Source organism: Larus michahellis, chromosome 2, assembly GCF_964199755.1.
Source record: "Larus michahellis chromosome 2, bLarMic1.1, whole genome shotgun sequence".
NCBI classification, from domain to species: Eukaryota; Metazoa; Chordata; class Aves; order Charadriiformes; family Laridae; genus Larus; species Larus michahellis.
In genome coordinates, this window is record NC_133897.1 from 159,286,274 (window position 1) to 159,313,127 (window position 26,854).

General features: G+C 42.9%; 1 protein-coding gene across 1 annotated transcript in view; it reads right to left on the reverse strand.

Annotated features, from left to right (window-relative positions):
• CYRIB (CYFIP related Rac1 interactor B) overlaps nucleotides 1-25,708 on the reverse strand; it is a 76,869-nt gene extending 51,161 nt beyond the window's left edge. Inside the window, 2 exon segments of the mRNA XM_074577824.1 lie at nucleotides 25,433-25,654; nucleotides 25,657-25,708. Coding sequence (XP_074433925.1) covers nucleotides 25,433-25,654; nucleotides 25,657-25,708 — 274 coding nt within the window.
• Between the last annotated feature and the right edge of the window lie 1,146 nt (nucleotides 25,709-26,854).

A 26,854-nucleotide genomic window follows, 5' to 3' on the forward strand; every position in this document is an offset into this window, starting at 1 on the left:
CAGGCTGAAACAACCCCAACTCACTCAGCCTGTCTTCACAGGAGAGGTGCTCCAGCCCTATGGAGGAGTAATATTCAAAAGTAATAGAATAACAGTCATAAATGGTCCTAGTAAGTGTAACTAGACTTGAAATTAAGGTGCCTGGATCCTGCAATCTCCACGTTTAGATCAGGGACTCCATCAGCAAAGTGCTTTCAAACCATGTGACAAGAGAGTTGCTCTACAGGTGGAGCGTGCTTTAGGCTGCTTCTTCATGAGAAACCCACAGGGCCCTTACCACAGCATGCAACCAGAGCATAGGCAGTGCCACGTATGAGGTCCAACAAAACGAAACGCAGAGACTCCCAAGCATTTCAGAAAGCATTACATGAATTGTGTAACCGAACCCCCCCCCCCCCCCCCCAAAAAGAAAAAAAAAAAATAATCAAGCTCCATCTCAGCAAGAGGTATAAAGTGCAGTGTGCGCACATGCACCATAGATACCTGCCTTCTAGGAAGAAGCTGGATCTATCACGTGGTGCCATAGTACTCATCTCTTCAAGGACTATGATTCAGTGCCTACAGAGCTGTACAAGGACTATGATTCAGTGCCTACAGGGCGTGTTGGATTTAGTACAGATGCACAGATTAATTGTACACCACATACGTGTCTGGCTGCTGACAGGAAAAGGCTATACACACACACAATTGAGAGCACTCAGAGATGTTAAATCATCTGCTACAACAGGATTGATTAAAGCCTTCTTGGCCTCAGATTCGCCCAGTGCAACTCCAGAAGTCTTTTGTGTCATCTCCATTGTCAGGAGTCTCAGAGTAAGTGAAGGTGGTTAACTTCCACGAGAGACAGGGTTTAGTTCGAGACTTGTCATGCCTAGCACGGGCTAGAACAAACATTACCTACTATGGCATTATTTGCATTGCCATTCATGAACTTCTGGAATTTATCAGGGACAACTCATGTAGCAAAGACACTGACAAAGAACTGGATGATTTATGGGTGTTCTTACAGCAGAACCTCCTATAGCAGGAACTTTCCACCACAGCAGACATTTGCCAGCAAACTTTGAATATCGGAATATGACAAAAACAAGACAGAGGAAGTGAGACTACTTACATAACAATATATTTCATTAATAAAGATACGCTTGTGACTGTGGCTAAACCAGAAAATCACTTTTGCCTTATGGTACTGTCACGAACAGCACAGAAAGCATACTAAAACGGGCAAGCCAATTTCATAAAGAGCAATGCAAAACCCTTCTGGCTGACCAAGAGGCTTTTTTTTTTTCTTTCAATAAAAATTAATCTGGCTTTCAAAGATTTAATAACAAGACAAACATTAACTTACCCAACGTCTTATCACCCAACTTAGAAATGGATGTTGGCCTTCTGAGTGTCTACCTCCCATATTTTTGTGGAAATTCAGTTATTTGCTTAAAAATACAGATATCAGCAAAAACAGTATTTAGAAAAATCTCAACAATGACTGAGATCTACCAGATCTGAAAGAGAGGAAGGTTTTCACTTGGATACACTTTCAGTCACTGTATCATTGCAGAAAAACTAAAGGAGGGAATTCCACAGGGAATTACTAACCTTGCTGCTATCTTATAATCATGTTTTATTAGGAGTTACGCAACCACAGAAACTCAGTCTAATGTTGCAGTAACTGGAGAAACGCACATTTGATCCTTGTTTTTAACTACAGACTTCCTATTTGCTTTCAGGTAATTAACACAGCTGTACCTCAATTTCTTATCTGCAATGAGACAAGACATGCAACACTAAGCATGGCAGGACTTTAGCTAGGCGTGTAGTCTCTGAATTCTGCTCCAGCAAGAGTCAGTAAGGGTGGCACTGGATCAGTCTTGAAGGAGATAAGCCTAGACGAGGCCTTTTAGCGACCCTCCAGGCAATGGGTGAGGGTACGCTGGGTGAAGCACACACGCAGCATGTCTCTGAAATGTCTGCACTACTTCACATTACAAACAGAAGTGGCTGAAGCACTGCAGACTCCAAAAATTGGATACGCCATTCCCATCTGGCAAAGATATTCATGTTAAACTCTCATGCCTCAACCTGAAAAATAATGGATGCTATTGTTTTACTGCTGAAAACCTAAGCTTCTTAATGTCTTATTATCTGTAAGGCCCAACTACTCATTTGAGATAGTCTGGTCTAATCCTGGACATAACAAACAGTAACTTCACTTCAATATCTGCATTGTAATTCTACCCATAAAATCCTTTATTAGGACTATTTTGATTCAAAAAAACATCATGCAGATGTCCCAAATTGCTGATCAAGTCATCCTTTCACAGAGGTTACAAGTAAACATAATAAAAGGAAAAGATACACACATTAAACACAACATGCTTGAGGAAACGAGAACAAGTTTCATTCGGGTCAACCAACTGCAACACTGGTTATTGATGGAGTATTATACAGGAGCATCACAAGACATAATGTAGTTACGTACTCATTAAAAAACAACATGAACTTACATTAGGACAACCTTCTAAGATGAAAAATGAATGTAAGAGTACAATTTTCATTCTCTAAGTGTACTTAAATCTGTAGGAAAAACTGCTCTCATGGGACACCTTAGATTTAAAGATAAATTTGTGGTGTTGATGACGATGTAGAGCTAGACTCAAGCCATTAACAGGATCCACAAATTCCATCCTGTCTTATATACTAAGAGTCTGAAGAATAAACCACCCCTGGAAGGGTACAACCAGCTTCTTGGTTTGTTGGTCAGCCAGAGTACTCTCCAAGATCACGAACACCACACTTGTGACACAACTGAGAACGCATACAGTAACAGAGAAGTTACCAAGCAATTTATAAAAACACAGAAAAATACTTTTCTCAAGAAGCTAGGCAGGGAAACAAGCCTAGCTCAGAAAGGTGTTCTCTCTCTAACTCTGGGTTCCATGTCACATTCTTAATAGATAGCAGAGACCATTACCAGCTGCACTTTCTTTGCCAACTTTGAAACCTGCAAATAAAATGTACCATTCTGCAATGAAGGGGCTTCAAAACTCGTAACTTCAGGGATACAGAACCTTCCCTAGATGACATCACATCCTCTACTGATATTGGAAAACTGCACTGAACACAAAGGACACTGACAAGAACAAATTCATGCTAGTTTTGAGAAATGCTGAATTTGTAAGGCAGTTTTCCGAGCCTCATTCCCTGCTTTTCCACATATACAAAACCAACACACAGTAGAAAATTAAGCTATAAGGAAACAATGTCTTTGTTACCATAAAACCCGTACGCATACTGTCAAATTTTGATTATCATAAGGAATTATGAAACAGTATTTTACAGACATTTAGTTTCTGCCATTGCACTCTCTGCCCATAATAGGCAAGGGCTGCTTCAGCCCTCACTTATGTCAAGATCACCGTTCCAAAAAGGTACACTGGGGTAGGGCCAAGCCACTGAAACAGATTTATTTCAGGAAACAGTTATAACCTTTCTACTAGCAATAAAAGCTACTACCTAAAGGCAGTGACTCTCAACTTCCACCCAACTGCAGCTATTTCTACTTTGTCATAAGCCCACACTTCTCAGGCCAAAGGCAGAATACTTACACTTCGCTTTCTTTCAGACCTCTATGTCACTGGTAAGAGCAAGAAGATGGAAAAAGGGATCATTTCCCAGCACCCAAACCCCCAACTCAAGTAGAATTAAATCATGTTTACACAGAATGACATAGACATTCGAAAGGCACACAGGTGAAAAGGAGAAGTGTACTGAAGTCCAGGCAGGGACAAAAAAAAAAAAAAAAGAAAAAAGAGACAGACCAGTCCGCTGATGGGTATACCTGAGCTATTCTACTCTTCTGAATGCTTCTGTTGATGAAAAGGTTTTCAATACAGTCACTGTACTCTAGAGTACCCAGGGCTCCCACAAAGCCGCTGCCTCACACACACAAAAGTGCTCTGAAATTCCTGGGTTCAAATAAATTAATATTTCATGCTATCAATTTTATGTGCAAAGTTCAGTTGTGTGCTACAACTGTGTAAGTAAATAAAATGCTTAAATATGGGACACGCATTTCCCATCTTAGGCCATTTCAGGTATTTCCAATGGAGAAATAAAATGTGAAGCAAAGAACCCTACACAACTCCATCTCTCTTTACACAAAATTAATCTAAATATGTTTCTGTTCAGCCTGCTCTGGGTGAACCTGCTTTGGCAGAGGGGGTTGGACTGGATGATCTCTGAAGGTCCCTTCCAACCCCTATGATTCTGTGATCATAATAGTTTAGTGTTTTAATCAAAAAAATTATCACTGCATTTTATCAGAAATCAGTTCCACAAGTTTTTTTTAATAAAATGTTTTGAAAGCTTAAGAATTAACAGTGGTTTTAATGTTATATTGTGTCACTGTTCACAATTTTGAACCTGTCAACAGCAAATCTCATCTGCCATCAAGTCGCACACTTACCCTCCACAGGCTTCTCTGATGTGCAAGCATTGTTATCAGAAATATTCAAATCAGTAAAGAAGTCAGAAGTGTTGCAACACAGTCCAAAGTCACTACTATAAACACCAATCCCAGCAAGCAAATTTGTAGCTTTTAGTCTTTTCCTTAGCCTGAAGCCCTGTGCTGAAGAATAAAAACTTACTTCTAGCCTGTTTATCCTTTAAAAATGCATAACTGGATATTTTAAGGAAAAATGAGCACTTTTGAAGTGACTGACCTTTAAGACTTTGTTTCTGCTTTCCAAAATTCTAAACAAGTCTACTTTTCCCTATTTACAAAATAGATACTCAGAGACTAAAACAGACACTATTGTAAGTTAGAGAAACCAAAACCTGTCCCCATGCATAGATTATTTTTCTTTCCATTTCTGAAGGCAGAGCGCAAACAGTTTCAGAGGCTCGGTTTAGTTAGGAAACAAAAAACAGTCCTCCAATTATTTGAGGAAAAGACACCAAGCCAAAATAACACAATTCTGGGATAAATCTCCGCATATGGAAGCGAGTCCTTCTTCAAAGCCTCGTGGGCAAATTATTCAAATATGAGGTCAACTATGACCTTACCTGAGGTGCTAGGGAGAATGAAGTAGCTGCAGCTACCACCCCTGTTTTTATAAATCTCCAAACTCAGAACTATTGAAAACGTTAATTTATATAGCTGTATTGTATTAAGGTTAAGTGCAGGCAGGCTTTCAGCCTAAAAGGGGAAGTTCAGCAAGACCTAATATCTGCGCCATCCGTCTAGAATAACGTACTTCTGGTTTTAAAGCATTCTTTAATTTACACAGTCTCTGTATAGCTGTCCTCAAAGAAATGCAGAAAAGTATTCTTTACTGGCAGAGAAGTCTTGGCAGTTTGTTCCTTTCCATGGCAGAAAGGAGATAAAAATCAAGACATGCCATTCCTGGATGCTTTCAACATTGAGACAGCATACAAACTGTAACAGCAATTTTGTTGTACATATATGAACAAGCATCTGCAAAGAAAAAGGGTGAATGCAATACCTCCTTGTAGGTGGAGGGGAGTGTCCCATTATATCCTAAAGTGCATACAAAACTAATATTAAGTAAACTGGCACAAATGCACAGAATTCAAAGGCAGGCATCAAGGCAATCAATCCCATGTTACTTCTGAATTCATACTGACAGCAGAGATTGCTTGTGACAAAGATCACAGGATTGTATTTATCTCCAAACTTTTTATTTAAAGCATTTGCCCTCACAACTTTGATGGGAGGGCATCCTTTAAAAGGTATTTGCAAGACAGTAAGTGGTTCCTAGCTTAAAGATCCGTTCTGTTATGAGACCTGGAAATGCCTATTTCCCCTCCCCTTCCCAGAAAAGAAATATCAGTTGGCATGAATTACCAGCTTTTTTTCTCCCCCCTTAGACACCACGTAAAAGCAGGAAAGATGCTGGAATTTCATAAGACAGGTACAGATATAAGACTTTCAGGTCCGCCGTGAGTAACTTGTCAGTGACGGCAGTTTATCGAAGTTGGATTAGTAAGAATTATTGCTGCTTCTTCACAAGCCTGATACCCTCAGAAGAAAAGCCTTGATATACACACTTAAAAAACTGAAATTGAAAGTGAACATAATGAACTATAAACGTTGACAAGAACTGCTACAAATTTATTTAAGCTTAGAAGCAGCTACTAGACAGAAGTAGTGGTAGGAGGTAATATTAACCACTTTATCACCTGTCCCCATTATCTCCCAGGGGGAGACAGGAAGACACATCTTTTATTGCTGTAAAACACAAAAACGGTAGCTGCAAGAAAGGAAATAAAAAAAAAATCAACATTATAAAAATTGGGAGGGGGGGAAGGCTGTTGTGCCACGAATACAGAGCCACACTATAAATGAGAATTGTAACTGGTTCTTATAAAGCAGCTGTAGTTATGGGTTGGGTAGCAGCCTGCCCTCTTACTGGAGTAAAACTTCCATCAACTTCTGTGTTACGACAGAGGAATTCTGCTTGTCAAGGACTCGCAGGATTTAATATTCATATACACTTACAGCTTTCCTCCATCTAACCATTAAAAATAATCTCAACTTTCTTGTTGGCATGTTAGAGTCACAACTATGACTTTCAACAACCTTCTCTTATTCTGAAGGTTTTACCATTTTTACAAATAATCGTGCTCCAGAGTAACTCCAATCCCAAGAATGCACAGCCCTCAACTCAAGGCATGACAGTCAGTCAACACATTACTGTTATATACTCAAACAGATTTCAGTTTTACTTTGCATTCTTATTCAACATTCCCAACTCCTAAGAATAAACAAAGATTTATCTCCCATTCGCCTTATCCTTTAAAGACTGTAACAGCACCAAGATCGTTAAGTACCCAGAAGTTTCCCAGAAAACTCAGTTCTGTCACCAGGAACATGATGCTCATGCGACGAGACCATCTTATCTTCTGAGTTTACAGACCAGAGATTTATCAGTGAGTTTTGTTTTTTGTTTTGGGTTTTTTTTTTAAACCTTCCACCCTATCTTTCATACAGCTTAGCCTAGTCCTCCTACTTAACATAGCTTCCAGCTATATCATGGGAAGAAAAATACTGTCCACTCTCATGAGATAATTGTAAATGTAGCCATCTAAAGTCAGATCTAATCAAATGGTGCTTAATGAATAATGAGATACAAAAGAAAAAAAAAAAAACTTTCTCAGTGTACAACAGAGATAACGGCAAAAAGAATTTGCTGGAATACGTAAAATTTTTTTCATTTCCCCAGATACCATTTATAGTGCTACACCAGTTATTTTAACAGTAGCTAGCACAATAATCCGCTGTACAGTTGGAACAGCAACCATTTCCTGCTCATCTTTACACATACGCACAAAGAGTTGCTGCTCAGCAATAGAAATTCTTTTAAATTATAGAAAAAGTCATTAACAAATACTTTTTCCAAATTACTGTTTCAATTACATACACAATTTATGTCAGTTTTAAACTAAGATAGAGTTTAGAGTTTTGGTTTGGGTTTCTTTGTGAATACAAAGCCACTATGAAGATAGGCCTCCCAATTATCTTTAAACAAAACAGTCTGTCAGAACTATTTGGGGATGCTAGTACTTATCGCAAGTTTGCTTTGAGACAACAGGTTAGTAAAACAAGGTCTTAAATAACGACTATAAGCCACCAGACCAGAAAAACATCTGAAAACAGGTTTTTCCCAACCCATCACTTACTGATGAGTATCACAGAATGGTAAAGGTTGCAAGGGACCTGTAAAGGTCATCTAGTCCAATCCCCCTGCAAGGGACATCGTCCACTAGATCAGGCTGCTCAGAGCCCCATCCAAGCTGACCTTGAATATTTCCAGGGATGGGGCATCTACCACCGCTCTGGGCAGTGTTCCAGTGTTTCACCACCATCATCATAAGAGATTTCTTCCTTATATTTATAGTCTCAATCAACCTTTTTTATTTTTTTTTCCTAGTTTAAAACCATTACCCCTTGTCCTATCGCAACAGGCCCTGCTAGAAGGTCTGTCCTCATCTTTCATATAAGCTCCCTTTAAGTACTGAAAGGCCACAACAAGGTCTCCCCGGAGCCTTCTCTTCTCCAGGCTGAACAACCCCAACTCTCTCAGCCTGTCCTCATAGCAGAGGTGCTCCAGCCCTCTCATCACCTTTGTGGCCATTCTCTGGACTCACACCAACAGGTCCATGTCTCTCCTGCGCTCAGGGTTCCAGACCTGGATGCAGTGCTCCAGGAGGGGTCTCACCAGAGTGGAGTAGAGGGGCAGAATCACCACCCTTGACCTGCTGGCCACGCTTCTTTTGATGCAGCCCAGGATACGCTTGGCTTTCTGGGCTACAAGTGCACACTGCTGGCTCGTGTCCCGTATTTCATCCACGGATACACCCAAGTCCTTCTCGGCAGGGCTGCTCTCAATCCCTTTGGCCCACAGCCTGTATTGATACCGGGGCTTGCCCAGACCCAGGCGCAGGACCCTGCACTTGGCCTTGCTGAACCTCATGAGGCTCACAGGGACCCACTTCTCAAGCATGTCAACCGCAGCACTCAGCTTGGTGTCGTCCGCAGACTTGCTGAAGGTGCACCCAACCCCGCCGTCTGTGTCACTGATGAAGATACTAAACAGCACTGGTCCCAATACAGGCCCCTGAGGGACACCACTCATCATGGATCTCCCCCCGGACATTGAGCCATTGACCACTACTCTCTGGATGCAACCCTGCAGCCGAGTCCTTATCCACCAAATACTCCACCCATCGCATCCAACTCTCCATTTTAGAAAGAACGATGTTGTGGGGGACCGTGAAGCCCTTCTCCATTTACAAACGGCGAGTCTCACAGGGCATCTTTCCTCATGGGCTCACTGAGTACTTGTGACAAGAAATCATCTTCCACGAACTTCAAGTGTTTCCCTGGCCTGCTTGTCACAGCAGTGTGGTATTCCCAGGGGATGTCTGGGAAGTTGAAATCTCCCCTGAGGACAAGGGCTACCGATCCAGAGGTTGCTCTAAACTGCCTACACAGGAACTCCTCAGTGCCAGCATCCTGGCTGGGCAATCAGTAATAGACACCCATTACACCATCTCCTTTGTTTTCCATCCCCCTCATCCTCACCTACAGGCTCCCAACCACATCACCCCTAACTGTAAGGGCCGTGCAATCAAACCTCTCCCTTCCACCTAGTGCAACACCTCCACCTCTCCTGCCTCCCCCAGGCTCCTCAAGAGCCTGCAGCCCTCCATCCCAGCACTCGGGCTGCGGGACTCATGCCACCAAGTCTCACTGACACCAAGGAGACCACAGCCCTGGGAACTGACCAAGGGCATTTGCAACCACAGCACCCGAGAGCTGCCTGGAGGGGCAGGGGACACCCCAGCCCCCCTTAACCCTTCCCCTTCCCATGAGGCACTGAGGAGCCTGGTCGGGGCAGGGTGGAACACTGGGAGCACCTCCTAGGAGATCCCCAAACAAAAGGCCACAGCCAGCAACCTCCGTCCTCAGCAGGCAACAGACCTAACGGGCCACGGAGCAGCCAGCACTGCGGCTCCCACTGCACAGCGCCCGAGTCCCACCGATGCCCCACCTGCTGCAGCCTTTTCTCCAGCCCAAAACCTTCTACCCCCAAGGTAAGGACCGACCCCGACCCCTGCAGCCTGGGGATGCGCTTGGGCCAAGAGCAGAGGTGACCACTGGCCATCGCTCCCGTCTCTCTTTCAGGCTCAGAGAACCTGTGCCGACTGTCCGGGCAGCAGCAGCCCTTCCCTGCGGCCCGGGCACCCTCGGCGTCCCCAACAGGTACGGCACCTTCAGCATCCCCAGCACCTCCTGCCCCCCGGCGTTTTTGGCTCGAGGGTTCAGCAATCCTGTGCCAGCATCTGTGTCCTGCCCCTGGGTGACGCGTGCCCAGTAAACACAATTTACAGAGAATTTCCCAAATACTTGGGGCCATCTGTCCCATTTCACCTCCTAGAAGGGAGTCTCCTACCCCGTCTGCAACCCTGTCCCCCTGGCACAGCAGCTCACCCCACAGGGAGTGCCTGGCACCGAGCTGGGGGACATCAGTGATCAGGGCCACCTTGGCGGGTGCCTCTGGAGGGTCCCCCCAGCACAGCGTGACTCCCACTCACCCATGCAGGTCTGCAGGTGGCTCCATGTGGCTGCTGCTTCCATCCCCATGTCTCCCATATCCCGTGGACAACCACCAGCTTGTCTCCGCCGGCCACCACCACGCTTGGCCACGGCGCTCCATCTCTGCTGGGTGCTGCCCCATCCACCCTGCAGGGGAGAGCGGTGGCCCCAGCCCCGCCGGTGCTGCCACCATGCTTCCCAGGTACGAGGATATGGTGAGGCAGTTTGCTCAGCTGAGCCTCTCCGACACCACCGCTGCCGAGGGCACCAACGCTCCCCCAGGCACCCATGTCCTCAGCCGCTCTGCTGACGCCCACACCACAGCCATGCGGCACCCAGCAGCTGACCTTCCACTGTCTGAGGAGATGCCAGTGGATCGCTCCTTGGTCACCCAGCTTGGGCCCAGCTGCGTCCCCATGCCCGGGTACCCTGGTGGCACCGGCGGAGCCATCTCCTGCAACATCGGCTCGCTCTCCCTGCCGGCAGAGCTGCTGAGCCCTGACTACAGCATCCCCGAGACCTCCAACGCACTCCTGAGCCTCCAGCAGTTCAACACCATCGGGATGGGGCCCCAGGAGCCATGGTGGGATGTGGGGACTGGCTTAGCATCGCCCCAGCCTGGCAGACTCGGAAAGCGGGGGGAAAAGTGAAAGAGCACCTTTCCAAACCCACCCAGCAAGCGAAGGGCTCTCGCAGTCGGCACTAGGGTGGGAAAATGGGATTAAACCCACAGCAGGGATGAGCTAGAGATGGGAGGGGTACAGTAGGAAGTGGGGGTGTAGTTGGGGGGAGGTATTATAATATATTTTAGTATTTAGATAAGGATTCAAAATATATTAAATTATATAATTAATATAACTATTAAAAATATTATAAATCATATTTATTTATGTATGTATTAGGTATTATAAGGTATTATAATAGCTTTCATGACATCTTTTACTCTTGTTTTTTCATGTGGCTGGGTGTCAGTTTTGGGGGTTTGTTTAGGTTGTTGTTGTTTGGTTTTTACTTGTTATAAATTTTAGTTCATTAGACTGCCCATACACCAGTCTGGGGAAAATACCTCACCCTTACTGTATGATGATTAAGAAGATATCTTTGTATGAATATAGAAAACACTAAGTGTATAACAAATAGAAAAAAAGACAAAAATGTTTGGCTGCTGCGTCCTCTATTCCTTAGCTAGCCCACTACTTTGAGACAAAAAGGACTACCATAAACCAAGTAGTTTAATATTGATGCTCACCACTTCAATTTCTGAATTTGTACTGAGCACAAATCCATTTTGCATCAACAAATGATAGAAACCATCATATTCAGACCTATAAATGACAAAACAATACAAGCAGCTATGAAAATGGAGAACTGGCAGTATTATTGTCCTCCTGTCTACACTTCACTTGTTTTTACACCAGCATCAGCAAACCTGACTCCACCATCTCAAACTCCCATCCCATATGAACACGGATACACAGCATTTTGTTCCCACATCCTAAGAAAGGGGAGGGGGGGGGAAGGGAAGAATAGGACTTCGCACTCCCTTGGATTTAAATTATTTAAATTAGGAGGCAGGTTGCTTTTTTGTTTTACTTACACACAAGATGTCATTAACCACAATGCCTTTTTCATAAAGGCAAGAACACTCACTCATAGTTATATTTTCCCTATTTTCCATGCAGAGTACAGTGGTTCTACATTTACTTAACAACAATATGAGCTCTCCACAAAGGTTTTCTGTAAGTCCAGAACAGGAGAACAGCCTACATTTCATGTTTCCTTCCTTCTGCAAGGTTGAGTCACATCCTTAGGTCTCCTTTTAGAAAGCTAACAAACCATGTTAAAAGAAAAAAAAAAATCTTTAACAGAGAAGCCTCGCATTCAAGAGAACATACAGCACTGACACAGGCCATAGTTCAATTCTTTGGCTCATCTTCTGCCCTGACAGAGAAGAGAACAGCACACCTCTTTTCCTCTTAGAAGCAAAATCTGGTGCTCTTTGCAGCCAGACAACTTTGTCAAAGGATTTCAGAGATAAATGAAAGGCTTTAACATTTATGAGGAGTGAATAAGTGCAAGCAAATCCTTGAAATTACTGTATTAAAAAACCCCAAGCCCTCACACATGGGAGAAAGCAGGAAGTTCAACTAACTTTAAAGACAATGCTTTCCGAAAGAGCAAGTTCAGTATAAAATTAAGATCTGTATTTGTTTCCTTTGGTCTCTCTAGCACTTTAAATAAAATTAAGCTTTTATCCTATTATATTTTGAGCCATGACTGTCAGCAGAAGAAACAGTTCTTGCCTTATTTCCTCTGTTGTACTAATGGGGTTAACATGGGTAAGTTCCCTGGTTAAAACTATTATAACCCCACAAGTTGTTTGAAATCAGGACCTGTTTCCCAAGTCTGTTTCGCACAGCCCAGCCAGTACCCAGGCTGGGACAGGCAAAACTTAAAACAAGTAAGTTCGAGCTTTAGACAGGCACCTCTACTTAAGCAACATACTACTATAGTTCATTTCGTCACATTGAAATGGATGGACCTCTTCAAATCATCTACGTTATAAATTTATATGATCAGAACAATTAAGCAATTGGAATTAGAGCACCTCAGTCGAAGATAATGAAACAACATCCCAGATCTGCCAGTACAGTTGTTTTGTCAGTGCAGCTTTTAACTGCATACTCCGTCCATCAGATTCCGAAACAAACATCAACTCATGTAGCATGCAGTATTTAATATATTGAGTCAGAAGCTGGGCAATGAGACAAATGCAAATGTAGTAATTCTCTTATGATAAGCAGACAGAACTGATCCCCTGCTATCAGGCAAACAGACTAGACAACACACGTTCATCCTTTCCGCTCTGGATAGGCTAAAGGCCCTGACAGACTGTTTTAATCTCAATACGTACTGTAGTTTTATATAAACACAGGTTTAGATAAAACTAATCCACGTAAGTCAACTGTAAAAGGTGCAAATCTCATTAAGCATGGGACAGTTCTGAGGCTGTAGCTTTCAGGAATATTTTCCAAAATTGTTTCTTTGAAGTCTAGCTAACTATCAAAACAACAATGCAGCATATTTAAAAACCATGACCATACTATTTCTATGTAAAGATTAAATCAGTGCCATTTTGCAAGGTACATAGAGTAAACTATTTGGCACAGGTGATAGAGCAAAGGAGGACCTAATAGCTAAGTTTGTGTGCTGAGGACACAGCTACCATGTCAGAGAAACTTCCCCAAAAGGTTTTCTTTTCATAATTAACCTATAAGATTTGGAGGGGAGGGGGAGAAGGAGGGGAACCCACCTGGTCTGAGAAAAGAAGATCACCTTTTTCAAACTTGTTCAAGACAAACTACAGAAGCCAAGTCATATTTTCAGAATTACTCCAATATAATTAAGAAATGTATGCCATTAACAGTCTCAGGCAATAACAGACAATGACAAATGAGAGCTGCATCTTTCAGCAGCTATTATCTTCAGCCTATGATAAACACTACTCATCCTAGTTAACAAAAAAAAAAAAAACAGGAGCTGTTGAATTTACGACTTCTGCTCAAATGATAGTAGAAAAGCTTAAAGTATTGACCTTGAAGATCAGTTTCACTGAAAAAGTGAGATTTTTATTTATGCTTTTTTTCTGGAAGCACTGTTTTGAAAAGGATAAAAGTAGTGCTCATGGCTCTTCACAAAGAGTAAAAGTTTGCTTCTGCACTGTAAACTTTATTCACACCCAAAAGCAGGACCTGTCAGAAAACCAAACTACTACAGGCACACAGTCTGGTCCAATTACAAGTACTGAGAAACCCTGAGAACCACAACATAAAGGGGGGGGAAAAAAAAGGCAAAAAAAAGCACCATGTCCTGTTCAACAAGCCATCTCCAATTCCAAAGCGGAGTTCAAATGAAACCTGGACTTTTGGCCCAACTGGCCCCACATTCAGAGCTGAAGAACAACCCCTAAGGAACATGCTTTCAGGATCCCTCAGCCTGCTCCATCAAGAGGAGGGGTGGGGGGAGGAATAAAGAAAAAAGGAAAATCCAGAGAGAAAATTCAAACAGTTTCCTTTTCAGGCAGTTCTAGCCTCAGCTTTGTAGAGATGATTACAAGTATTAATGATGCTAAATGAAAGAAGCACTAGGATAACAACCAGAGCTGTTGTACTACCGAATTAGACGCTACCAGTAGCGGTTACTCTAAACATTTTCGTTTTGCCAGTATTCAGGGGAGAATAAAGCAGAGAAAAGTATGGCTGGTCAAAACAAAAGAAAACACAAAGAATGTTACCTATGCCAGGTATTTCCTGTAGTTCGAGCAAGAAGAGCTTTCTACATAAATGCCAAATAAAAGAGGATTAGAAAGGACAGAACAGTAAGAGCAAAACTATCTGATCAGACATAAAACAAGAGCATGAACCCTACCTTCCAGTGACTTCTATTACAGCATTCACAGGCAGGACACAGCCTTCGTGTTTCCGTTACAAGCTCATCCTGTAATAGCAGTCTCAGCAATTTACGAAGCAGAGCACAGCTGACAGTAGTAAGGAAGAGATGATGTTACACACAATAACTGGTTGATGAGAGAAAAAGATACTTTTATGAGGTGCCCTCCTTCAGTGAAGGGCAGCAGATGAAGTGTAGAAATCGGTACTCTCGGGCCTCCTAAGGCAAGTGGAAAAAAAGAATACCTTAACTAAACCAGCTTTGAATCAAACAAAAAAACTACGCAAGAACACAAGTACTTTAAAGAATCAGGGTATTTCTAAAATACGAAGACAACTATTCAGGCATATCTAACAAGGCTTTCACTCACTGTCTTCATTTTTTTTTTTTTCCCCCTTCTCTGAACTTCCAAAGATGAGCTGTAGCACAAGCTCAAATTAAGACTGAACACTGTCCTTGGAAAAAAATGTACTTAAGTACAAACATAAAATAGCTTATTTTTCTTATGATTGTGTTATTAAGAAATATCTTCACCTGTTAAATCAAATCTGTGCTTATTTACAACACATGATAAAAGTGAAACATGCAATCCTTCTGCCAAGAACAGCATTTTACCAGGACTACAGTAAATACATTTAGTTGTCTTTTTCTAACACTCCGATTCAGAACCAGGAAACAGACCAATTTTAAGCGCAACAATTGTGCTTTTCATTTTAAAGAAAGCATTTGGCTTGCAATTTTTTTTTAACATGCAAAAATACTAAGAACGAAGACAACATGTTCTCTGAGGAAGTTAAAGCTATATAATTGTGGAGCTAAACACAAGTTACTTGAAGTTAGTAAGTGAGATTTTTAATTCTTTTTCTGAAGCTATTGCATATACATCAACAGCAGAAAATTAAGCAGCACTGACTCATTCTGGCAGTGCTGTAAAGCCAACACATTGTGGAAAGTGAACTATATTGTACTCGGCATTTTTTATTTCCTGACAACTGTCAGCAGCACATAGCGTGCCCTGATGAGCAAGTGCATGTGTGCTTGTCCCCTGGCAGAGAGAATCTGCCCTCAACAGATGGAACAAGAGCATAAGCAAAGCCTGTATCACTGGTATACCAAAATAGAGGCTTGAAAATCATTTCGGTATTTTGGCCAGCAATTAAAATACTAGTTTCCTAAGAATACATGTGGATTCTACAACAGCTCAAGTTTGCTTGGGATACAAACTGCCCTACGTGAGTACTGTACTGAGATATGATATAGCCAACTATACTCAACAGTGCGTGGACACACATGCAAGTACGTGGGCGGACATGTGTTTTTATGGATATATACACAAACGCATATAAAATCTATACACACAGAGAGCAATTATAAGATACAAACTATATCACCGTATTGCATTCCCATCCTCTGGAGACAGATGGTTGTTGGTTTGCTGGTGTTTGGTTGTTGGTTTTTTGTTTGTTTTTTTTTTTTTTCTCCTTTTTAAACAAAGTTTTATCATGACTGTACTTCCTTTTTTTTTTTTAGTGCTGCTACTCCTGACTCACCCACACGTAACTATGCTTCAGCATGTTGCACTTCATGTTCTTTTATGAAGTGTCACTACAATTCTTACTTGAACTGAAGATACTTTAATTGCATAAATCCACCCACCAAAGTAAAGGTGGGCAGAGCTGGCAGATCACATAACTAAACACATAAAAAGCCTACATAAGGCCAGAAAACAGCACCTGAGGCTCTCGCTGTTTAAAATCTTTGTTTATGTGTCCTTTTCCATGTGCGAGTTCCTCAAGCTTGAACAGCAGTGTTTGTCACATACCCAGTACCACATCAGAAGCCAGCTGTACTTCTAAGGAACCCAGATTACAGACTGGCTTTTCAGATTGAAAGCACTCCTGTGATCATTCCCCCTCCCTAGCACGGGAGAAAAATTTCTACCTTAAGACCCGAAAAGAGATTTGCTACCAATGAATGCAAAGCTTCCAAGAGAAAGCAAGTTTCCACCAAATTTAATCTAGAGCAAAAGTGTTCCTAGTGCTGCTAGCTGCACAGTTGATCAGCCAAATATTAACTGAACATAAGCCAGCACAGTAGGCCTGGCAAGAAAAGGCAAAAAACCACAGCTCCATCAGCAGAGGCTGCCGTTCTTTTCTTTACCCAGGAGTAAACACTCTTTTCTTTTTTTAAATACTATACAGTTTTCTAACCAGCACATGCCTCATTCATGGTATCTCTTGAACAGAAGGTCCCAAGAAAAACTTTGAGTGATGAGCTAGTAAGAGGATTAAAAAAAGAAACCCTCAAAAAAAAAAATCCAATGGAGTAGCAAAGGCTTTTTACCCCTCCTTCCAATGACAGAAGAAACAGCAGCTTTATACTTCTTAGAGTGGTTGAAATGGTTTCTCTTTAGAAGAGAAACTTGAGAAGCCACAAGGCTCCACAAAACAGAAAGAGCTTATGGTTCCTCCCTTCCAGTGGCTACAGCAGGACAGAACTACCAGTCAAATGAAATGGCTAATCAGAGCAATGTGGACACTTGAGAGAGTCCCAACTGAAAAATAAAAATCAGCTCATTCCTTCTTCCTTCACCATAACGGAGAGAAAGGAATTCATTGCCCACAATTCCGCTAATAAAGCTGCACCACCCCTTCGACTTATGAATAAGATTTAAACACTAAAAATAGGTGTCTTTTTACAACATGTGGCAGTTTGGCCCTTTTAGTTTGGCCTTAAAGCTGTGTGAATGCAGCACAGCTAAGGAATGCAGGAAACACCATCTACATCAATACCAAAAGTTTGCGGGCGTTACTAATAGCAGAGTATGAGTTCTTGAGAGTCGCACAGTGCCAGAATTAATCCTTCCTCATTTCTCTGAACAAGTAACATATTTATACAAGAAGAAACCAGAAATAACTTTGCCTTTTTAACAAAAATGAAATGCCGTGATAAACAGAACGACCTTGAGTATTGCCATGTTCTCCAATTCAGTTATGGTAGCTACACGTCCAAAGAGACTGCAAACCCACATAAGAAACAACTGTGAAGTTAAAATATAGTATTAAAATGGAGCAATAGTAAGAAAAAAGCAGCAAGTTCAATGGGGATGTGGCTGCAATATGTAAACTAGTCTAAAAAGACTCAGGTTCCAGTCATTTCTAACTATGCAAAACTAGCTGAACTTCTCTTCTTCATGCCTTTGCTCCTCATGTGTAAAATAGGAAGCAAACCATTTCCTCGTCTCACCAGACCATTCTGATAACAAATAGCTGCACAGAAAGCAGTACCAGACTATCCAAGAGGAAATTAATTGCATCTCTGGAGCAATCTAGCAAGAGCATGGTAAGGTATTAGGCAACAAAGACAAATTACCAAGTACCTATTCATTAAACTAGCACCAGCCACTTCTTCCTGAGGATAAAGCAAGGGTCCTAATGGAAGAAACGGCATATACAATTAAATATTCAAGGCTGTTTTCTTTCTGCAGTTTCTTTACTTCTAAGCACTGCTTCGCAGCCTAACAGAAAAAAACAAGTATAAACTCTTAACTAGGAAATAAGCCCAGACACTCCATCCTCATAGCTACATGGCATATCACCAGAATCAGAACCATTTGCTCATGACACCCATTTCCACCACTTAGAGATACACATTAAGCTACAGCAGTGAAGACATGATGGCTACTAATGGCAACGGACAAAACTCAGAATGTTTTATTTCACTCTAGTCCCTTCCTTACGGTTTTTCTGACTCTACTTTTACCATCCCAACTTCCTTGTGCAACCGCCCTGTCTGCCTTCTTTACAAAATCCCAGCTTCTGCTCTTACTTCTGTCCAGCCTTCTCCCCTGTCAGCTCTCTCCCCCATATTTTCTTTGTCCAGCAAGACCCCATTTCCCTTGATGTCGCCGAGATGCTGGGTGAGAGGCAGCACCATTCCGACATGCTCCCTCAGTACCTGACCGATACTCTCCACACAGCCAACAGGCTCCCAACCGCTCTGATAGTTTTTTAACAACTTGTCCCCAACTCAGTCCCAGATTCTAATTAATATTGTTCCCTGCTTTCAGCTCAAAGTAAGCTGCTCCTCCTCCTAGTTAATTACCATCGCTCCTCACCTCAGCTGTCATTTCCATCCAAACCTGTTTTTTCTCCCATGCCGCCTGGCTGGATACATGTTTATTAGAGCATGAGTTTTCATAGGACTGAAATGGGGTCAAACTGAGGCCCATTCTGGACTAGGGACAGAGAGAGAAGCAAAGCAAGAGGCATTAGCCCTGCAAAAACACTCCGCTGTAAAGCTGAGACACACCAGAGCTATTTGAAGAGCTGTCAAAAAATTTTAAGACTACAGTTACAACATCTGTTCCCAAGTCTCACTTTTGGCAGCTACTGAAGTAGTTTGACTGAAATTCTTTTGAAAATCTGACACAATATTAACATCAATATTATAGAACATTATTTGCTCAAAGTATTAGGTCTTAATCAATAGTCTCTTACTTACACTGCTATTTACCAGACTTTACTGCCAGTCCCACCTACAGGAAGTTCCCCACAGGGAACATGATTCTACCCAGTGTTTATTAAGAAGTCACAGTTACAGAACAACTGAGAGTTTCTCCATAACAAGTTTGAATGTGGCTAAAACCAGAAACTTCAGAAAAGATAAGAAAACAACTTGTCTTTTGTTAGACTAGTTAAAAGCTCTTGTAAGAGCATCCCCTGAACTTCAAGCTAGGAGATATCAACTAGGTCCTGTTATTCTGTTACTACTGCTAAGAAATTAATTCATCTCTGAACTCCGAGATGCAAAGGCAGGAACAGATAAAGCATCTGAAGTACTGTTTTAGCATTTGGGAGAATACGACGAGCCAGTTATACATGGGAACATGCAGCAAGTGACCTTCTACAAGAAGTACCAGGGCAAAAAAAGCTTCAAAACTGTCATTACAATTCAATTGCCTGTTCAGCTGACAAACCCACATCTCTCCACATAAGACTTCTAAACACAAGCAGGAAATCTCAACTCTAAATCAATTAACTGCTATCCAGAAGCAAGCCTTACATAACACTCTGCCTTGTCTGTATGATCTTCATTGATATAAAAGGTCAGCAATTTTATCTTTGAGATGAAACTTCATGCATTCTGGTGGTTACATATTTCACTTCCACATTAAGAAGGAACAGTTCTGTTCCTTCTTAAATAGGAAGGATATAACCGTATGCCTCAGCACATAAAAGGTGCAAATATAACAAAAAGAAATGAACTGCCCTTTCATGCCCAGAATGCACGTCACCTGAGAAGTTTCACTTTCAGGGGCACTAAACAGGAAGGCTTTGTTTTTAAAAAACGAGAGCTATGAATCAATTTCTTATTCTTACAGCTTTTTTCTTCCAGACTAGCAGTGCTAGAATTCAGAAAACTACATTTATTTTTTTTCAGTAGAAAGGTCAAACTGATTTGTGCTTCAAAAGACAGAACAAACACCTTTGCTGTACAACACAAAAACACAAGAATTCCCTTCCCGTGTGAGGATGCTACCCTCAAGACTGCTACAATAAAAAAGAGAAGCAGCCATCATCCAGTGCCACACCTGACTGGAAGCATACACAATTAGATCTAACTTTTGAAGTTATACAACTGCTAGAGCCACTAGTCACAGAAACAGGGCTTTCCAGTCAGCTAATTTACAACTAGGGCTCCTAGGAACTCATCTATTACCTTGCATAGCACACCAGAAAAAGTTACTCACACTAACACTCCATTTAATTTAATCATCTAGTACTGAAGGAGAACCAGAATTGCCTCATGGCTGAATTTAAGTCTTTTGAACTGTGCCAGTTAAATAGAATTTGCTCACAGAACAGCCTCCTGCCACCGGGAACGGTTACGCCCCGCAGCCTGAAGTAAAAAGTGCTTTTAAAAATGTATCTGGGACAGTGCTCTGCTGCGCTTTCTTACTTATAAAGTGATTACTGACACAAAACTTTTTTTGCCTGGTGGTCACCGATTCAGGTAAAGCGCTTGCTGATGGGAATCAGCCTTCCAGACAGAGGTATTAACTGCCTACAGGATCAAGCTTTAGGTTTTGGTGTGGGTGGCAGACGGAAGGGCTGTTTTGCAAGGCATGCTATTTCTGTAGCTACAGCTACACCAAACCGAACGCTCTCAATCTCACAAGCTAAGCTGTCCCAGACCCAATTATACTATTTGCACAGGGACCACCTGGGAATTCCAAGTGCTGTAGATATAAACCAGTGAATCAGCCAAACACTTAGTAAACAAGACCACAAACCATAGAGCTTTTCCACTGAACAGGAGTAAAAGAATAAAAATAAACCTTCCCATACAAACATTATTAGAGGAAACTAGTTTTATACACTTGAAGATTGTACATAAGTATAGAGATACTTCATGTCCAATTTTTCGTACAGGCCCATAACAATTCTGTGTAGTAAAAAGAATACCGGGTTTGGTTTAGTATTTCCCCAAATGAAATACTAGAACTTTAGGCTTTTGCAAATAAGGCAAACAACCATCCTTCCTGATACACACAAACTAGCCAATACTTGTCTATGTACTAGAAATGTAAAAATTGTTTCTGTGGGTGCTGAAAACTAATGTAAAAGAACACTCAGAAAGAAGTCTGGTACCAAAAGTCCTTTTACAAATCAATTTCATGGACAGTATTTAACATTTCCAGAATTAACCAGAAATAAATCACTACACATTTCACCTGAAGACGGTAGTATAACCAGATGACAAAGGCTGTAACAACAGATGCAAGAGTTCATAAGCCACATACAAGCTAAGACATTGTCAGCCTTTAACTCACATCTACGACTGTCTTACAACTACCTTGAAATTCAAATTATCATGAGTGAAAGGCAAAAGAATGCACCATTTTACTTCACCTTTCAATATGCTGTCTGTAACCAGTTTCACTATTCCCACAGTGAACGTATTTTCTGTGCATCAGGCTTTCACATGACAGAGAAGATAAAATGCCGTTACTAAAAAGGAAAATGCAATTAAAACCACAGGAGACGGGGAACACAGGAGAGAGTACTGTAACTAAAAATACTTTCAGCTTTACCTAGTCAGTTCTAAAACTGATCATTGTTTGGTTTTGGGTTTTGTTAAGCTCTGCTGTTTATATAATGGCAGTGCATATACCTCCAGTAAGCACTGGAATTGCAAATGTAGAACAGCGCCTATATGAGCCTATTACTCTCAGCAAATTTTAGACAGTTTGAAACGCTCTGCCAGCTGCGGCAGCCAACTTGTGGTACTCGAGAGAACATTCCTGAATCACAGAAGGGGAGAAAATTGAGGTGAATTTAGAAGAGATCCTGAAATTAAAGGCAATCAGATAAGCCCCTGTCTTCATACACATGAAAAGTAGAGTTCTCCACATTGGGTAGAGACGTTAAATTTTCCACAATCACGGGGAAGAAAATACTAATACACTTAAGTAAAGAGTTTATGTCCATAGATTAATATTAAAGGAAGACTTACAAGGTATGCAAGAGGACCATCCATTTATTTAAAACTGTTCTTGATACATGCAAATGAATGGGAGTAGAAGAGATGTCAAAAGGTGTATACAACTGGCCATCATTTACAGCTGGAGAATTATTTGAAATAAATCTTTCCCTGTCTAATTGATGCATGTATTTCAGGTGCCACAGCTAGTAAGCAGTGCCGATGCTTCATGTTCCCCAGCACTTAACTCTTTCCAATCCAAGCACAGCTTCCTTCATATCCCCAGTCCCCTTGCTCTCATCACCTCTGAAGCCACAATGATAGACTTGGAGGGACTCAGTTGGACCAAAATGACTACCAGGACGACTCTCTGCATCCTGGTACTAAGTACAGGAGTTAGCACTGACATTCAAACCTTGTGTGGATTCAGCACGTGTATTCACTTGGGAGCCTGTAGCACATTTGCTTGACAGCTGATAGTCCATGAGATGCAATTTGACAACACTCAAAATATTTTGGCTTTGAAGATGTATTTTCAAACATTTTTTACTATGAGTAAGTCTCACAAAATTGATTTATAATATACTTTAGGGTAGTTAATATTACCTTGAGAGACAGGAGTCATTCTTCTCAACTTAAGCCAATCGACATCAATGAATAAAACTCTCAGTGTAATTATAAAAAAGCAAGCTTTTCAGAAGAACAGGCAAAGGTGGTAACCTTGACTTACAGTAGCACCATTTCTTAAAAAAAAAACCAAAAACAAAAACAAACAAACAAACCCAAACCAGAAAACAACCAAAACACAGAAACAACACACACAAGCAAACATGACTGCTTAAAAACCAAATCTGACTTCTTGCACGTAACGTTTAATTTTGCCTGTCTCTACTACAGGGTATGCATTAGTTCCATCTATGCCCCAGCTGGCAGGCAACAACAAAAGAAAAAGAAGTACTGCAGGCTGTTTGTGTATCTCTATTCTAGATACACAGCAAGAGGAAAAAAACTGCATTTACTTTTACCATGCTTAAGCAGCTACACAAATCCAAAGTGGCCCCTACATATGCTTTTCCAAATGACAGAGCCAATTTCTGTTCCTGTATTACTCACTAAGTCAGCAGTTAGCAATACAAATATTTCCTACCCTTCTGTCTCTTTCCAGGTGTATAGTAACCACCATTAAAAGTCTGGTGACAGACACCTTGAATTAAGCTCCCCACATAACTGTCCTTAAACCATTTTAGCTCTCGCATTCAATTAATTCCAAAATTAATCGTTCTGCTAAGATACAATAAAAAATAATTTCCTTCTGCTCTTTATCCAAACACTAAGACTCCCGCAAAACTCAGATAAGGGGTCAGGACAGTTATGTATGCAAGAACAGAACCAGCTAACATCATGTTTCCACAGTCAATGAGGTTCTTGCAGGAAAGGTTTTATATGAAGAGGCAGAGAATTTCAAAGACAATCTCTTCAATAATCCTCACCTCAGGTGGCCCCAGCTAAATTCCAAACAATGAAGAAAATCTAGAGCACCTGATGACAAATGGAAGTTGTGTAACAAACAGATCAAATTCATTCCTTACTTTCATTCAGCCATGGTACTTCTTAACAGTGATATTTTAAAACAGATTCTGGGATCACTTCTCCCTATGGCCCCTACTCTCTGACAGGTAATGTATGCAATACGAAAGCTGACAGTTTGACTTGGATAAAAAGCTATCCACTCTTCTACTTCTGTTTCAACAGTGGAGTACTCTGTATGCCAGACAAAAATCATTCCTATTTCAAAGAGCAGTATCTTATTCACACAGTTTAGGTTTTCACTGTTAAACTTGCCACACAGAACTGAAGGTATGTTTTGCGAAGTCTAACAACATACCTTGCTAAGCAAAGACATCTGTCAGGTGGAACCTTCTATGTTTGGACTCAGATTCCAACCTTGACAGTAGCAGCCTCAGGTTAATTACTAAGTGTCTCCTGTCCAATACCCCTATCTGCCAGAACCTACTATACAAAATTAATTGACAAGTATATTTAAAGTCCAAGCAGTCAGAGCACGAAGAAAGAAAACTGTCTGTGTAAGTAGGAAAAAAAAGTTTGAACAAAACAGACTTTGCAGTTTATAAGAATAGAATAGTAACAGGGGAAAACACGGATTATTCAATCAATCTAGACAACGTTTTACTGGTGTGAGGATTAATATACATGCTAATCAACACTTGCACTTCCACACTACGTTATCAGAAATGCAGAATGACAGATTCTAAATGTTCGTACGACTCCACTACCACAGCAGAAAGACAGCTGTCATACTGCCACTGACATTTGGATCCAGGATGCTGATGCAATGTAACAGGAAAAGAAAAAAGAAAAACCCTTCAAGAAGCTTCATAACACACACTCTCTTGTTTTCTCTGATATCTGAAATGTTTCTGCGAAGAAACTTCTTGTATTTTATTACCACGTAAGATATGATACCAGATTAAAAAGCAAGAAAATAGAACTGAGTTGCACGCGTCCTTATTCTTGAATTGCACAGGAGAGAATTAAAATCCAATTAAAATTTGATTTTTATCAGCTACCTAATGAATAGGTTAGAAACAACACCCTCCCGTTACAGCTGCTGAACCCCACCTGGAATCACAGTCCCAGCATCACAGCTACAGCTCACAAAACTGCGGGATACACCCTAACTACGCCAAATTTGCAGCGATCTGTGTATTCTGCTTAACTCGCTGCAGTCTGAAGGACCACAGATGTCCCTTCGGGAGGTTCCCTCCCCCCGGTTAACCATTAACACTGTCACTCCGACTCTCCCCCGTCCCCAACCACCACCTGCATGCCGCCGGGGCCGGGGGCTCGGGGCTGCCCCACGGGAGGCCGGCTGCAGCCCGGCGGAGGGGGGACGCGTTCCTCGGGCCACCACCACAAGCCGGTGGAGCCGCGGTGGCCGGGGCAGTCGCCTGCACTTGCACCGGGGGAGCAAACCGGATCCTCCGCCTCCGGCCGGCCGCCGTGAGGGGAAGCGGGGGAAACCCGGAGGAGGGTGTTTAGCAGAGGGCAGGTCCCAGGCAATCGGCGTGGTTCGCCCAGGCGAGGGAGGCAGCGGCCGCCGCTTCTCCCCCGGCCCCAAGGCGGCGGGCAGCCCGCTCCTCACCCCGCCGGGCGCCGCGGGGGGACGGGGAGGGCGGAGAAGTTGCGGAGGGCTGAGGGGAGGCTCGGCCCGGGGAGAGCAACAGATGGGAGCCGGGGCGGCGGAGCCCCGTCCCCTCAGGGGCAGGCCGGGCCCCGGGGGGAACGGGGCGGGGGAAGGGGGGTCGCGCCGCCGGCACTGAGTGGACCCCGCCCGGCCCCCCCGCAGCTGACACTCACCGAGCAGCCCCGCGGAGGGCGATGCGGACGGGAGCGGGAGCCGGAGCCGCCGGCCGGCTCCCCCCGCTGGGCCGGAGGCAGGGACAGCAGCAGCGCGGCCGGACCCCGGCAGGGGAGGGCGCGGATGGCGACAGCGCCGGAGCCGCCCGCGCCGGGGGAGGGGGGAGGCGGGGGAACCGGCCGTGCGGGCGGGCGTGTGGTGACCCGGATGTACCGGCGGGGGGGCGGCCGGCAGGTGACTGCGCAAGCGCGCCGGGCTGCCAGCGCACTGCGCATGCACCTGCTTCGACTCCCAGTGTCTCAGGCAGGGGCGGGGGAGCGAAACAGAGGCGGGCGGGCGGGCGAGCGGGCGAGTGAGATGGCGAGGGGGTGAGGCTACTTAAAGGGGCGGCCGGGGAGGGGGCGGCCATTTTTCTGCCGCCTCCCCAGCCTTCCTTACTAATTCAATAAACCCACTAACATACCATTATGGGTCGCTGTTTAAGCCAGTTGTGTGATTTTTATATATGTGTATATATATTTTTTTTTTTAAGGCCTGGTTCAGGGTTTTTAAATGTTTGCTCTTGGCAAAGCCGCCATGGGAAAGAAAATGACGCTCCTTCTTTGCGGAAAGCAGGGCTGGCTGAAAGTCACCCATAAATCTCTTTCCAGGTGGATCATGTTGTAAGATCCAAGCAAAATTTAAAAAAAAAAAAAAAAAAAAAGGGAAGTTGCATCCCTTGGTGAGCCCTGTGCTGCCAGAGCCCCCGGTGGGAAGCACGTCCTGCTGCTCTGGCAGCCGGGGCAGCTCACCATCCCCCCGAATGTGTACGAGATATGCAAAATGTGTTAAGAAACACCAAATGATATTTTAAGGGCATCTCATAGACTTTACTATTTATTTTCCTCTCCGCGTGCACGCCCTATTGATGACAGTTTCACCTCTTCCTCACCTGTATCGTAACTCCCAGATTTTGGCATCATGACGCTGCCCCTTCGCACACCCTGAACTCCTGGAATGGAGACATTTGCCAAAGCTGAGGGATAGCACAAATAACTCTGTTTGGGGCTGGCTTCTTTTGTAAAATTATACATATACAGAGAAAGAAAACGTTAAAAGTTCTGCTTGTTTTGTTCTTAAAGTAACCTGGAATCTAGGCAGCGATTTTCAATGTTTCGCCATGAGGTCTCGCCTGGCCCTCCTGTGGAACGGTTCTTCTGCAGCCGAGGGGTGGCTGGCACCCCGTGGCGGGGGGTTGCCTGAGGAGGGCTCACAGACCGTGTGGGACAGTAGCCGGGCAGGACCATACAGATACAGCCAAACCAGAACTCCTCACAGCCTCAAGCTGTAGAGCGTTACCATTGGCAAAAGTGATTATTCAATCTGAAAGAGGTAAAGCAACCAACTGAAAGTATGACCACTTCTCCTGCTTTCTCTTCAGA